This window comes from Heloderma suspectum, chromosome W (genome assembly GCF_057233095.1).
Source record: "Heloderma suspectum isolate Gila_16-S chromosome W, 16-S_ref, whole genome shotgun sequence".
NCBI lineage: Eukaryota > Metazoa > Chordata > Lepidosauria > Squamata > Helodermatidae > Heloderma > Heloderma suspectum.
The window spans coordinates 28,903,584-28,919,204 of NC_139475.1; the positions used below are offsets into that span (position 1 = coordinate 28,903,584).

Here is a 15,621-nt window from a genome sequence, read left to right on the forward strand (position 1 = left end):
CCATCAGGGCTGGTAGGTAGCCACTGATAGACCTCTCCTTCTTGCCCAAACCGTTTTTTTAATGCACTCGCAGTGGATTCAGCATTCACCATGACCTGGCCCAGGTGTGTTATGGCAGTGTGGTGACTGGCTGTTGTTTTTCTGGGTGGAAAGATGGCTACTAGCTATCAACATTTCTTGGCTGCGATAGCTAAATGTGTTCAGTAGCAGTCTGTCACTCAGTGTTGGGTGCTGAGGGCCATCAGTAAGGGAGGGCAGTTGCCTTCATGTCCTGCTTTCAGGCTTCCCAGGAGTAATTTGGCTGGCCAATGAAAGCTGGGCTTGTTGTGCCTTACAGATGATCTTGTAGGGCTGGACAAAGAGGTGGAAAAGGGAAAGATGCGGGGGTGGGGAGAACATTGGTGGGTACATGGAGATAATCTAAATACCACAACAGAGACCCAGAAGCATTTTTGTTGATTGCTCTCTAACTCTGAGGTCGGCAACCTGCAGCCCTGGCCTTGATTTCAAAAGCTTTCTGCATGTGGTCGGTTGAGACCTCTGGCAAGAGGAATTTGTCCCTTCCCTGGCAGCCCTCTGCATGGAAAGGGAGAAGGAGAGAGAGGAAAAAGGGTGGTGGGAGAAAGAGAAAAGCAGTGCCCAAGCCACTTTTGCCTCTGGCTCGGCTCACCATCAAGAGACTATCTATGCAGGACTGTGGCCCTCGACAGAAAAAAGGTTGCCCACCTTGACTCTAATTCATCTCTCTCCTCTTCTCCCCTCCACTACCTTTTACATATGTCTGTCATAGCCCATTGGCTCTTCAGGAAATGCTGTGGCGACCCCTCCCCCATTAGTACGGGGGACACAGAACATGGCATCCAGCAAGTCAGCCCTTCTACAGGTTAGTAAATGGGGACATTGGGGACCATTTTATTTGTTTTATTTACTTGATTTATACTCCACCTTTCTACCAAAAAAAATGACACTAAAGGCAGCTTGCCAAACAATTTGAAGTAGATTAAAACAATAAAACAGATTCAAATAAAATAAGAACAATTACAGAATAAAAACAGCACCCAACCCAACAGACCCACTTACAGGCCAGAGGCCTTCTAGAACAAATTGGTCTTTGCCTGGAAAGATAGCAGAGAGGAAGTGAATTTAGCCTCCCTTTGGCAGGGAGTTACACAACCACCAGGGAGTGTAAATTCGGTCCTGTTTAACCTCAGAACCTGCACCAAATGGGTCGGAAGCACCCCGGTGGGTAACCAAGCTAATCCCAACAGACAAACCTCACCACAGACAAAACTGTAGATTGAAATCTACTTAAGGCGTTATTTCAGAAAATGCAGAATATAAAGGATGTGGCATGGTGGTTATAGGAGCGTTAGAAACTTTCTCTACAGGTACAGGGAAAGAGAATGCAACAAAAATAGAAGATTAATCAAAAGAATTGCGATTGCCAAAGCCGGTGTTATGAATTTGGCTAACAAGATAAGGGCTTGAGCTTCTAACGTTGTTATGACTCCTCCTTCCAACTTTCCCCTGTTTACTACTTGCAGTTCAAAGCTAAACTAAAACAACCGAAACCAAGTGTTAGCCCTCCTGTTACTTCCTCCTGCTTCTTACTGGAATATAAAAGCTATGCTACAGCATTACTATGTTCCTCTAGGCATGTGAAGAATAGGGGTAGGAGGTAGAGTGAAAGGAAACCCAAGACCAGGAAATAATTCCTAATGTCAGCTCTGAAGATGGGATTCCAAATCCCATTCTCAGAAGTAACCTCCAAGTCTCAAGCTTAGAAAGAACTCCAAGTCCCAAGCTCAGAGATAATTCTAAGTTCTACTTTCAGAAAATAGACCTAAGTTCCAAAGTCCAAGATTCTAAAGGGGTCCATGGTTACCAAAATCCTTGGGTCTGGTGGTGAGGCAGAAAGAGCAAAGAGAAGCAGCAGCAGGAATAAGAGTGGCCAGGAGCTCTCATGACCTGGGCTTTTATACCCCTGCTCTGGTCAGAGGTGGGGCCCCAAGGAGCAATGAGTTGATCATCTTCCAATCGAAATGGGGTGCACGTGGTTAGAGCATTTGCTCACCAATCAGAAGTCAGGTGTCCCATCTGTCTCCCACAGTCTCACGTGTTTGGGGAACATCCCTGGCACTATTACCAACGGGTTACTTTGAAATGTCCCAAAATGTGGCCCAAAGTCTGCCATCTGGGCATGTTCTCTTGACTGACGCATTTCTCCCTGGTACATCTTCTTTGAACTCACCATCACCTTTGGCTGTCTCTGGTCATATCCGCCCAAACACCTCCTCCCTCCCAGTTGTTGCTCGTGCTCAGGGCTACGCTTCCCTGCCCTACTAGCATCGAGTAGGGACATTCTCTTATCAGCAGGTGTACACCACGAGAAGCCAAAACTGTGCCTTTCCTCCTCTCAGTAGGCCTCTGAGCAGGCTCAGTTCTTCGGTTTGTCTCACTCATACACTCTGCCAGTACACCGTGGCCTTGAGCAAGCTCTGTGAAACTGCTTGTAAAGGCAGCTGCATTTCCCCCCTTTCTTCAAAGACAGTCCTGCAAAATCTTTGTTGGAGTCTCAGTTAGTGAGATAATATCAATCAGCATAGAATCAGACTTCAAGGTCTTCTCGCCCAGGGGTCAAGAGTCTGGAATATAAGCCAGATTCATAAATATGAGCCTGGGGTCTTTCAGGGGCTCTTCTTGTAGGTCACCCCAAAACCCCTGCTCAGGTCCTTCTACCATTCCAGATCAAAGCGGCCAGCTTCAGTCTTGGTTAACCCTTTTAGTACCAGATTAACAGGGAGCAGCCACCAAAAAGACCCTCTCTCATGTTGCCCCCAAACGCACTTCTGATGGTGGCAGTCTCGAAAGAAGGGCCTCTCCAGAAGATCTTAAGGACTGGGCAGGCCCAAGTGTGTAGGGTCTTTTACCCAACTTTGGGTGCATTCAGGAGCTGGAGTGTTTAGCTGCAAGGAAAGTTAACAGGGTTTAGGAAGGGAATGTAATGTGTTGCCCTTGATTCTCTGTAAACACTGCTCCCTCTGCGGTGTTTGTAATGGCAAGTTGGTTCTGACCATCAAAGCCAACTGACCATCACGAGCAGCTGGTGGTAGTGTGTTTTTTTGTTTGAGCAAGCGCTCTGCTTGTGTGAACAATATTACAGTGAGATATTGGCTCCTCTTCCGCAAACACTACAAGATTGCAGGTCCAACCTGTGCAGGACAGAGTAGCAGCAATGAAGCTGAAACCTATGTCAGTATTTCCCAGATGGGGTTTCATTGCTTTCTGAATTAAAGAAGTTGGCACGTTTCACACTTCACTTGAAGGGGAAAAAAATACATGTTTTTGGAGTATTGAAGAATGCGAGTTACCCACCCTTAGAGGAGACTAACCCCTCCCACCCATGGTGACTCGTGCAGAGGTGAAACAGGCACCCTCCACCAGGGGTGGGTTAATTCTGTTGCATCTCTTCATTACGTTGATTGAATGCTAAAATCTAGTCCAGAGCAGAGACAGAGCTGATTGGAAAGAGAAAGCAAGGTTAGAGTGGTGATGCATGGAGAATGCACAGCAGGCGGGTAATTCTGCTATGAACAATCCGATTGCGTCCAGTGCAGAGACACAGCAAAACAACCGCTTTTCTTCCCCAGCAGAGGCTGACTTTTGTGGCCTACACTGCTTTCAGTGAATCCTGCAGAGATGCAGGAGGCAGCCTCCTTGGGGTGGCAGGTGAATAGAATAGAGTAGAATAGAAGGGTTGGAAGGGGCCTACAAGGCCATCAAGTCCAACCCCCTGCTCAATGCAGGAATCCAAGTCAGAGCATCCCTGACAGGTGGCTGTCCAGCCTCGTCTTGAACGCCTCCAGGGTGGGAGAGCCCACTGCCTCCCCAGGTCATGGGTTCCATTGTCGTTCTGCTCTAACAGTCAGGAGGTTTTTCCTGATGTTCAGCCGGAATCCGGCTTCCTGTCACTTGAGCCCATTATTCCGTGTCTGGCACTCTGGGATGATCGAGAAGAGATCCTGGCCTTCCTCTCTGGGACAGCCTTTCAAGTCCTTGAAGAGCGCTATCCTGTCTCCCCTCAGTCTTCTCTTCTCAAGGCTAAACATGCCCAGCTCTTTCAGTCTTTCCTCATAGGGCTTTGTTTCCAGTCCCCCATTCATCTTCATTGCCCTCCTTTGAACCCTCTCCAGCTTGTCTGCATCCTTCTGAAAGTGTGGTGCCCAGAACTGAGATGAGGCCTAACCAATGCTGAGTAGGGAACTAGTACTTCCCGGGATTTGGAAGCTATGCTTCTATGAATGCAGCCCAAAAGAGCATTGGCCTTTTTTGCAGCCACATCACATTGTTGGCTCATATTCAGCTTGTGGTCTACCACAATTCCAAGATCCTTGTATTGTTGTTAAGCCAAGTCTCCCCCAACTTGTAAATGTGCTTTTGGTTTCTTTTTCCTAGGTGCAGAACGTGGCATTTATCCCTATTAAATGTCATTCTGTTGTTTTCTGCCCAGCGCTCCAGCCTATCAAGATCACTTTACATTCTGTTTCTGTCTTCCAGGGTATTAGCTATCCTGCCCAATTTTGTGTCATCTGCAAATTTGATCAGCATTCCCTGCACCTCCTCCTCCAAGTCATTAATAAAAATGTTGAAGAGCACTGGGCCCAGGACTGAGCCCTGCGGTACCCCACTCGTTGCCTCTCCCCAGTTTGAGAAGATCCCATTGATAAGCACTCTTTGAGTCCGGTTCTGTAGCCAACTGTGGATCCGCCAGAACGTTGTTTCATCTAGCCCACTTGGAGCTCGTTTGCTCATCAGGATATCATGGGGCACTTTGTCGAAAGCTTTGCTGAAGTCAAGGTATATTATGTCCACAGGATTCCCACAGTCCACAAGGGAGGTTACCCCTTGATCAAATTTGTCTGGCAGGATTTGTTCTTGACAAATCCATGTTGGCTTCAAATCATTGCATTGTTTTCAAGGTGCTTACAGACGAATTGCTTTATAATGTGCTCCAGAATTTTCCCAGGGATTGATGTCAGACTCACTGGTCTGTAGTTCCCAGGTGCCTCCTTTTTAAAGATAGGGACCACATTAGCCCTCCTCCAGTCATCTGGCACTTCCCCCGTCCTCCATGATTTCTCAAAGAGAATAGACAGCGGTTCTGAGAGTTCTTCTGCCAGTTCCTTTATTACTCTAGGGTGCAGTTCATCTGGCCCTGGAGATCTGAACTCATTCGAAGTAATTAGGTGTTCCTTGACCATATGCCTATCGATATCAAGCTGCAATCCTGCCCCTTCAGCCTGCACTTCGCCTTTGCCAGGGGGGTCATAGACCCTCTTTCGGGAGAAGACTGAGCCAAAGTAGGAATTGAGCACCTCTGCCTTTTCTTTGTCATCTGTTATCGTTTTGCCATCCTTATTTAATAGCTGAACCACCATTTCTTTCCTCTGCCTTTTACTACGCACGTAGCTGAAGAAAGCCTTTTTGTTGCTTTCAGCCTCCCTCGCTAACCTCAGCTCGTTCTCAGCTTTAGCCTTCCTGACACCATCCCTGCAATTCTGTGCTGCCTGCCTGGACTCTTCCTTCTTTCTACTTCCTCTGTGTGTCCTTTTTTGTTTTCAGGTCATCTCTAAGCTTTTTTGTGAAGCCACATTGGCTTCTTCTGTTGTCTTCCACCTTTTCTTCTTGTTGGAATTGTTTGTGATTGTGCCTTGAGAATTTCCTTTTTTAAAAGCTCCCACCCATCTTGGACTCCTTTTCTCGTTAGAGTCGCTTGCCCTGGGACCTTCCTGATCATTGTTCTGAGTTTATTGAAATCAGCTTTCCTAAAATCCAGGGTACTCATCTGGCTACACTCGGCTTTTGCTTCCCTTGGAACCAAGAACTCAAGTGCGACATGGTCGCTTTCCCCCAGAGTTCCCTTAACTGCTCCTTTATCCACTAAGCCATCTCTGTTGGTTAGGATCAAGTCAAGGATAGCCGATCCTCTAGTTCCTTCCTCCACTTTCTGTAGGAGGAGGTTATCCACCACACAAGTCTGGAATCTCTTGGAGGGGCCATGTTTTGCAGAATTTGTCTCCCAACAAATACAGGGGAAATTGAAGTCCCCCCTTACTACTACATCATGCTTCCTTGAAACATTGGCTATTTGCTTTTCAAAAGTTTCATCCTCATCTTCTCCTTGACTGGGTGGCCGGGAGTAGACTCTGACCACCAGGTTCCTTTTATTCTTTGCTGCATTTATTTTGATCCAGATGCTCTCGATGGGGCTACCAAGCTCCTCCTCCTGTATTTCTGTGCGGAGATATGTATTTTTCACATACAGGGCCACCCCACCTCCCTTTCTGCTCCTCCTGTTCTTTTTGAACAAGTTATATCCTTCAATTGCTGTATTCCAGTCATGAGAGTCATCCCACCAAGTCTCAGTTCCACCTATCAAGTCATGATTTCCCTCCTGTATTAAGAGTTCAAGTTCGTTCTGTTTGTTTCCCACACTCTGGGCATTAGTATATAGACATCGAATACCGTGTGCTTCATAGTCTGGCTTTCTTCCTACTTGTGTCTGAAGACTGTTATTGGGCGCTATCAGAGCTGTTCTCTCGGTTGCAGTGCATGCACCTACGTCCATCCTTACCCCCAACATTACATCTCCCTTCCCCGTAGGATTCAGTTTAAAGCCCTCCGGGTGAAGTTCTTCATGCTGTGGCCAAACACATTCTTCCCATCTTTTGTGAGGTGCAACCCGTCCCTTGCCAACAACCCATCTTCCAAGAAGTATAGCCCGTGGTCCCAGAATCCAAATCTCTCTCGTCGGCACCACCTTCGTAGCCAGTCATTCACCCGGGGTATTTTCCTTTCCCTCTCTATCCCTCTTCTGACTACTGGAAGGATGGATGAGAAAACTCTCTGAGCCCCAAAGTTCTTGAGTTTCCTTCCCAAAGATTCAAAGTCTGACGTGATCCCTTCGTAGCTCCGCTTGGTGGTATCATTTGTTCCCACATGGATGAGAAGAAAGGGATACCTGTCAGTGGGCTTTATGAGTGCAGGCAACCTTTCAGTCACGTCTCTAATCCGTCCTCCCGGGAAACAACATACCTGGCGAGTCCACGGGTCTTCGCGACATACTTGGGTCTCGATCCCACGCAGCAAGGAGTCTCCCACTACTACCACTCTTCTCTTCTTCTTCTTGTAGGCCTGGTTTTCATCGCCTCTGTTTGACTGACCTTCAGCCTGCTCACTCTCATGCAGGTTCCCCTGTGATTCTTCCTCTGCAGGCTGTCCTCCAGTCTCCTCCGCAAGTACCTGGAATCGGTTCCACAGCTCCACTGCTTCCACTGGTGCAGAGTGGCGTCTAGTTCTTCTGCTCCTAACTGTCACCCTTTTCCAAGGAGTATCCCCTACTCCATTTTTCCTTGCCTCAGCATTTCCCACTGCCTCAGCTTGCTGTTGCTCTTCAAGCTTCTGGCCTTCCCTTTGCTGCTGTAGTTCCCCCATTCTGTCCAAGAACTCTTCATGTTCTCTTATTCCCCAGAGGGTCGACAGTTGCCGCTCCAGTCCCCTTCCTTTCTCTTCCAGCAGCGTGATCAACTGCACCTGTTGCGCGTGTGTGCCATGTTGGCCTCGGGCACGGAAACAAACACGGCACAGGCCTTGCAGGTCACCACCACCGCAGAGTCTTGTCCTTCTGTAGCCTCTTTTCCCTTTTTGTGTCTAGCTTTGTGATTGTTCTAGACTAGCCTGTGCCTGCTCCTCTACTCAGTAGAGGTTAAAAGCAGAGTTCCACTGGTGTGGAAGTGTGTGTTACAAGACAAATAAATGGAAAAAAGAAAAAAGTTAGTTAAAAAAAAAAAGAAAGAAAAGAAAAAAAAGTTAGGGGCCTCCCTGTTGCCCTCCCCTGCCGCACTCCCCTGGCCAACTCCTGTTTGCTCCCCCTGCTCGCTCGCTCTGGTCGCTCGCTCTCTGGGAGCTTGCCGGCTTCTGTAGTCCCTGGACCAGCTGGAGCAGCTTGCTCTGCTCTGCTCTGCTCAGCTGGGAGGCGGGAAACGGACTGAAGCTTCCCGCCCACTCAGCTGCTGGGAGTACTCAGGCCGCACACCCCCAATTCAGTTGGAGCTCTCAGGAGCACCTGGTGAGCTCACAGCCACTCAGAAGGGAAAAGGGCAGCCCCCTGGGTGGGTCATATTCTATTCCTCAGATCTTTCAGCTGTTTTATTTCCCATGGTGTGCCATTTGGAAATGACTGATTTAGCTGCAGGGGCCTCCTTAATGAATGTCAAAGGTTATTTTGGCATTAATCCTGTTCTTCTAGTCCCTGTTGGGCCAAAGGGTCACTGGGAGGGACTTGGTGAGGCTAAACTTTGCTTTGTTCAAATGGCCTCTCCCTTCCTTTACTCCAACAGAATTCTTCTTCTCGGATTCCCGGGACCATTATTCCTCCCCCGTTGATCCGTGGCGGGCAGCAGGCCTCTTCGAAACTGGGCTCCCAGCAAAACACACAGATAGCCATGCCTCCTCTCGTCAGAGGAGCACAGGTGAGTTGGTTGCCTCTCTTGCATGCTCTCTTTCCTTGGCCCACCCCAGAGATGGAGATGGCATGGAGCTCTGTGGTGGAGCCCCTGCTTTGTGAGTTCGGTCCCCATCCTCTCCACTGAGGGATGGGAAAGACCCCGCTCTGAAACTCTGAGGAGCTACAGCTAGTCAGTGCAGAACATTGGACTAAGTCAACCTTTCCCAACCTGGTGCCTTCCAGACGTTTTGGACTGCAAGTCCCATCATCCCTGGCTATTGGCTACGCTGCCTGGGGCTGCTGGGAGTTGAAGTCCAAAACATCTGGAGGACACCACATCGGAGAAAACTGTGGTAGTATATTCTTTACTGTGCTCAACGGACCAGAATTATAAACATAACAAAACATACACAAACAATAACCTTAATTACAGAACATAGCATAAAACATCCTCCTTCAACCTGGTGCCCTCCGCGTGTGTTGGACTGCCACTCCCATCATTCCTGGCCAGCATGGCTGGGGACAGTGGGAGTTGGTCCTTCATCTGGAAGGAGTCACATTGCTCATGACTGCTTTATGTATTCCTGGAGTCTGGAAGTGGGGTGGGCCATTGGCCATTGTGGCTGGGAATGAGGGGTCTTGCAGGCCTACACATCCAGAGGGCACCAGGTTGGGGAAGGCTGTATTAGAGCAGTATTGTCAGGGTGGAAACTGAGCCGATAGAGCCCCAGAGCAGTTCTGATTCTGAGGCGGAACAGCAATCCGTGGGAGAGGAGCCAGCTCATCCCTCACAGGCACAGCAGCTGGCAGAGATTCCTCCTGCCAGCATTCCTGGGATAGATAGTGACCCTGGCAATGAGAGAGCGCTGGAGGGGGGCTTGCTGGACACAGGGAGCAGCACCAGATGGAGGGCGCCGAGAGGAGGCACTCCGCTCGTTTGGTGCTCAAACGACGGTTGCGTCCCGAGGATCCAAGGGAAAGAGGGAGGACCTCTTCCTAGCCCATAAGTTCAGAGTCTTCCCACGGTTCTTCTTCAAACGGGGACCTCCTTACCTGGAGCTTAGGCTACTCTGCTATCTCCCCCGTGCTGTTCTTTGCTTAGTCACTGGTGCTTAGCATCTGAAAGAGTCATAAAGGAATAAAGCCTCAGAAAGAATCCTCGTCGTCTGTGTCCTGAGTTGGCTATTGGAGGGGACTGCAAGGGGCAGCTAGGGCGCTCCTGACAGCTTGGTCCCTGTTCCCCTTTTTTTCTCTCTGCTCCTACTGCCTCTGGAGGCTGCCATGGACTCGGCGGTGCAAGCTCTTGCACAAGAGAACCAGGCTCTTGGTGATCAAGTGGCTCAACTGACGACTGCCGTACAGAGTCTGCAATCTGTGGTTCAACCCCCACCACCTCCGATTCCCCCCTGCCGCAAGTGCCCGGTGGCTCTGCCAGAGAGGTTTTCTGATGAGAAAGGACTTTTTCAGATTTTCCGGGCCCAGTCGGAGCTGTAAATGCGCCTTCGACCTGAGGATTTCCTGACGGAACAGGTTCGTGTGGGCTTCATCATTAACCTACTTTCAGGCGTGGCCGCTAAATGGGCTTCGGGGCTCCTGCTCGCTAATGACCCCCTGCTCGGGGACTATCGAGGTTTCATGACAGCGATGGCCCGTTTTTTCAATGGCCCCCTGCGCACGCAGACGGCTTCTCGGGAGATTCGCCGCCTCAGGCTGGGCAAGGACTCAATTTCCAGCTATGTGACAACTTTTCGCTTGCTGATGCAGGATTTCCAGTGGAATGATGCTGCGCTGGTGGCTCAGTTTTTGGACGGTTTGAATGACGAGATCTTGCATGAGTTGGCACGCACGCCCAGCCCGCCTACTTTGGAGGACCTCATCCAGACCTGCCTCCAGATGGATAGTCGGCTGGAGGGGCGCCGGCAGACCCGGCGGGGCGCCGGGGGCCGAGATTTCCCTCCTCCCATTCCCCCACATTTCCTGCCCCCTCCCCCACCCCCCGCCCCTGCGGTGGGGGCGGAGGAGACCCCGATGCAGCTGCGAGCTACCCAAGCCCCGCTGCCACCAGAGGAACTAGAGCAGCGGCGCGCGGAGCGACGATGCTTTCGGTGTGGAAAGCTGGGACATTTCGCCAAAACCTGCCGCGCCAGACCCGCAGCCCACTGCCTCCCCCTCCTCTCCTTCCTCCTCCCCCTCCTCCTCCTCCTCCGCAGGCCTGACTAGGCTGCCCCGCAAGCCTGTTGGGGGGTCTCCAGTGTGGGGGTTGGTTCCCCACCAGGTGGGTGCCTTCTGCAACCCCTCGCACCCTCCTATCTGCTATTGCAGGTTCACCTCCGCTCCTCCCAATGGGGTGGGGTGGGGTGGAGGCCCTAGCTTTAGTGGACTCTGGGGCTATGACCAGTTTCATGGATGAAGTGTTCGCTCTCTTCCACAAGATTCCTACCCTGCCTCTTCCTGCCCCCTTGGCAGTGGAGACCATCAATGGGCGTCCTCTTTCGTTGGGCGTGGTGACCCGGACTACAGCTCCGCTCACTCGGCGTGCCCAGTCCCACGTTGAGCAGATTCAGTTTCACTTGGCCAAGGTTCCCCAGTCCCCAGTTGTGCTGGGTGTTTCCTGGCTCTCGAAGCATAATCCTCAGATTTCTTGGGGGCTTCAGCAAGTGGAGTTTGCGTTCCCCTACTGCCGGGAGCATTGCCTCCCGAACGAGGCGCCGGTCCCAGCCCAGGCCTTAACCCTTTCCTCCCCCTCCTCGTCTGCTTCTGGCAGTTCTTCAGCTACCGTCGTCCTCCCAGAGAAGTATGCGGCTTTTCGGGATGTTTTTGACAAGAAGGAGGCCGACCAGCTCCCCCCTCACCGCCCTTTTGACTGTGCCATTAACCTCATTCCGGGAGCGACCATCACCGCTGGCCAGCTGTATTCGATGTCGGAGCCGGAACTTCGAGCTCTGCGGGAGTTTTTGGACACAAACCTCAGACGTAGCTTCATTTGCCCCTCCCCTGCCTGTGCCCCTACCATGTTTGTGCGCAAGAAATTAGGAGTATTCTGCCAGGTGCATGACTTCCGAGCATTGAATTTGGTCTCGGTCCCCAACAAGTACCCCCTCACCTGATCCCTGAGATGCTGGATCGCCTGGGGCGAGGCAAGATTTTCACCAAGTTGCACCTGCGTGGCGCCTACAATCTGATTCGCATCCAGGAGAGGGATGAGTGGAAGATCTGTTTCGGCACCCGGTACGGAGCGTATGAATACCTAGTGATGCCGTTTGGGCTCGCCTGCGGGGGCCTCCCCCCCACTTTTTCACATTTTATGAATGCCATCTTCCGGGACTATTTGGACACTTTCCTCATTGTGTATCTCGATGATTTACTTATATTTTCTGAGGACCCCCATGCCCATCAGCACCATGTCTCCGCCGTCCTCCAGCGCCTCCGCGAGCACCATCTGTATGCCAAGCTGGAGAAAGACCTACAACACCTTCTAGAACTAACACCAAAAAAAGATGTCCTCTTCATCATAGGGGATTGGAATGCTAAAGTAGGAAGTCAAGAAATCACCGGGATAACAGGCAGGCATGGCCTTGGTGTACAAAATGAAGCAGGACAAAGCTAATAGAGTTTTGCCAAGAGAACACGCTGATCATAGCAAACAGTCTTTTCCAACAGCACAAGAGGCGACTCTACACATGGACGTCAGCAGATGGTCAATATCGAAATCAGATTGATTATGTCCTTCGCAGCCAAAGATGGAGAAGCTCCATACAGTCAGTAAAAACAAGACCTGGAGCTGACTGTGGCTCAGATCATGAGCTGCTTCTTGCAAAATTTCAGCTGAAATTGAAGAACATAGGGAAAACCACTAAACCATTCAGGTATGACCCAAATCATATCCCTTATGAATATACAGTGGAGGTGAGGAATAGATTTCAGGGATTAGACCTGATAGACAGAGTGCCTGAGGAACTATGGACGGAGGTCCGTAACATTGTTCAGGAGGCAGCAACGAAATCCATCCCAAAGAAAAAGAAATGCAAGAAAGCAAAGTGGCTGTCTGATGAGGCTTTACAAGTAGCTGAGGAAAGAAGGGAAGCGAAAAGCAAGGGAGAAAGGGGAAGATATACCCAACTGAATGCAGAGTTCCAGAGAACAGCAAGGAGAGACAAGAAGGCCTTCTTAAATGAACAATGCAAAGAAATCGAAGAAAACAACAGAATGGGAAAGACTAGAGATCTCTTCAAGAAAATCGGAGATCTCAAGGGAACGTTTTGTGCAAAGACGGGCATGATAAAGGACAAAGAAGGCAGGGACCTAACAGAAGCAGATGAGATTAAGAAGAGGTGGAAAGAATACACAGAAGAACTATACCGGAAAGATCTTAATGTCCCTGATAGCCATGAGATTGCGGTCACTGAACTTGAGCCGGACATCCTCGAGAGTGAAGTCAAGTGGGCCTTAGGAAGCATTAGTAACAACAAAGCTAGCGGAGATGACAGTATTCCAGTTGAGCTATTTAAAATCCTAAAAGATGATGCTGTTAAAGTGCTGCACTCAATATGCCAACAAATTTGGAACACTCAACAATGGCCGCAGGACTGGAAAAGGTCAGTTTACATTCCAATGCGAAAGAAGGGCAACGCCAAAGAGTGTTCAAACTACCGCACAATTGCGCTCATTTCACATGCCAGCAAGGTGATGCTCAAAATCCTACAAGCTAGGCTTCAGCAGTATGCGAACCGAGAACTACCGGAAGTACAAGCTGGGTTTCGAAGAGGCAGAGGAACTAGAGATCAAATCGCCAACATTCGCTGCTTCATGGAGAAAGCAAGAGAATTCCAGAAAAACGTCTATTTCTGCTTCATTGACTACGCTAAAGCCTTTGATTGTGTGGATCACAACAAACTGTGGCAAATTCTTAAAGACATGGGAGTACCAGACCACCTTACCTGTCTCCTGAGAAACCTGTACGAGGGTCAAGAAGCAACAGTAAGAACCAGACTGAGTGGTTCCAAATTGGGAAAGGAGTACGACAAGGCTGCATATTGTCACCCTGCTTATTTAACTTATATGCAGAGTACATCATGAGAAACGCGGGGTTGGATGAATCAGAGGTCGGAATTAAGATTGCCGGGAGAATTATCAACAACCTCCGATATGCAGACAATACCACCCTAATGGCAGAAAGTGAAGAGGATCTAAAGAGCCTCTTGTTAAGGGTGAAAAAGGAGAGTGCAAAAGCTGGCTTGAAACTCAACATTAAAAAAGCTAAGATCATGTCATCTGGCCCTATCACTTCCTGGCATATAGAAGGGGAAGAAATGGAAGCAGTGACAGATTTTACTTTCTTGGGCTCCAAGATCACCGCAGACGGTGACTGTAGCCATGAAATTAAAAGACGCTTGCTCCTTGGGAGGAAAGCTATGGCAAACCTAGACAGCATAGTAAGAAGCAGACACATCACCTTGCCGACAAAGGTCCATCTAATCAAAGCTATGGTTTTCCCAGTAGTAATGTATGGCTGTGAGAGCTGGACTATAAGGAAGGCTGAGCGCCGAAGAATGGATGCTTTCGAACTGTGGTGCTGGAGAAGACTCTTACGAGTCCCCTGGACTGCAAGGAGGTCAAATCAGTCCATCCTCAAGGAAATCAACCCTGAGTGCTCATTGGAAGGACAGATACTGAAGCTGAAGCTCAAATATTTTGGCCACCTAATGCGAAGAGAAAACTCTCTGGAAAAGACCCTGATGCTGGGAAAGACAGAAGGCAAAAGGAGAAGGGGACGGCAGAGGATGAGATGGCTGGATAGCATCACTGATGCGATGAATATGGACTTGAGCACACTCTGGGAGAGAGCGCAGGACAGGAAGGCCTGGCGTGCTATGGTCCATGGGGTCACGAAGAGTTGGACACGACTGAACGACTGAACAACAACAACAAGTTTGGACTATCTCGGCTACATTCTCTCAGCTGACGGTATCAGGATGGACCCTGCAAAGGTCCAGGCTGGCCTCTCCTGGCAGGCTCCATCCACCAAGAAGGACTTGCAACGTTTTCTGGGGTTTGCTGATTTCTACAGAAAGTTCCTGCTCAGCTTTGCTCGGCTGACTTCTCCTCTCATGGACCTCCTTAAGGGCAGGAAATCTCCTTTTCATTGGACAGCATCTGCCCAACAGGCTTTCGAGGAACTTATGAAGGTTTTCAGTTCTGAGCCGATCCTGTTACATCCCAACCCGAGGAGGCCTTTTGTGGTGCAAACTGATGCCTCTGACTTTGCGGTGGGGGCGGTGCTTTTTCAGCCAGATCGGGTGGGCGGCGGGTTGCAACTCTGTGCCTACCACTCCAGGAAGCTGAACGTGTCTGAGAGGAATTATACCATCTGGGAGAAGGAACTGTTGGCCATCAAGTCCGCTTTGGAGACCTGGCATCTTCTTCTGGAGGGGGCACAGCACCCAGTCGAAGTTAGAACCGACCACCGCAACCTGGAACATCTTCAGACAGCCCGTGCCTTAAACCAGCGGCAGATTAGGTGGTCGCTTTTTTTCCCCCTGTTCCACCTTAAGATTTGCGATGTGAAGGCCTCCGACAACCTACAAGCAGATGCTCTTTCTTGTAAGCCGGACCTCCAGCCAGGGGGTGAGAGAAATCCCACCCCCTCTGATTCTTCCCCCCCAGAGCCTGGCGGCATCTGTGGTGCCTCACTCTTTGGAGGAGCTTCTTCACTCTGAACAGGCTCAGGATGCTTTTGTCCGGCACAAAAGTGGAGGAATTGGGGCTAGCCTCTGTCCCCCCCCCCCACTCTACCCCCTTCTCTCTGCGAGGTGGCCTGCTTTACCATTCCGGCCAGGTCTATGTGCCTTCTAGACCCCTCCACGAGAAGGTCCTGCATCAGTGCCACGACTCCCCCACCGCTGGGCATTTTGGCTTTGCCAAGACCCTGCACAGTGTGACGCGGGATTTTTGGTGGCCTCGTGTGTGTCGGGACGTCAAGACCTATGTCGCCTCCTGCCCAACCTGCCAGCGGGTGAAGGCCCCCTCAGGGAAGCCCACAGGCTTGCTTCACCCCCTGCCTACCCCCTCAGGACCTTGGAAACTGCTCTCCCTTGACTTCATCACTGACTTGCCTC

The 15,621-nt window shown here is 50.2% G+C and overlaps 1 protein-coding gene across 11 annotated transcripts in view; it reads left to right on the top strand.

The window, feature by feature from the left end:
• The window catches only part of LOC146333958 (transcriptional repressor p66-alpha-like), a 123,225-nt gene that overhangs the window by 73,964 nt on the left and 33,640 nt on the right, over positions 1–15,621 (top strand). For 9 of the 11 annotated variants that reach the window (XR_014786435.1, XM_084825256.1, XM_084825249.1 and 6 more), the window contains 2 exons: positions 791–883; positions 8,400–8,531. Coding sequence is in view for 10 of the 11 variants with exons in the window: in XM_084825256.1 (XP_084681382.1) it covers positions 791–883; positions 8,400–8,531 (225 nt within the window). In the remaining variant the exon portion in view is untranslated. The remainder of the gene's footprint in view (positions 1–790; positions 884–8,399; positions 8,532–15,621) is intronic. The other 2 variants (XM_084825258.1, XM_084825259.1) reach the window with 1 other exon arrangement.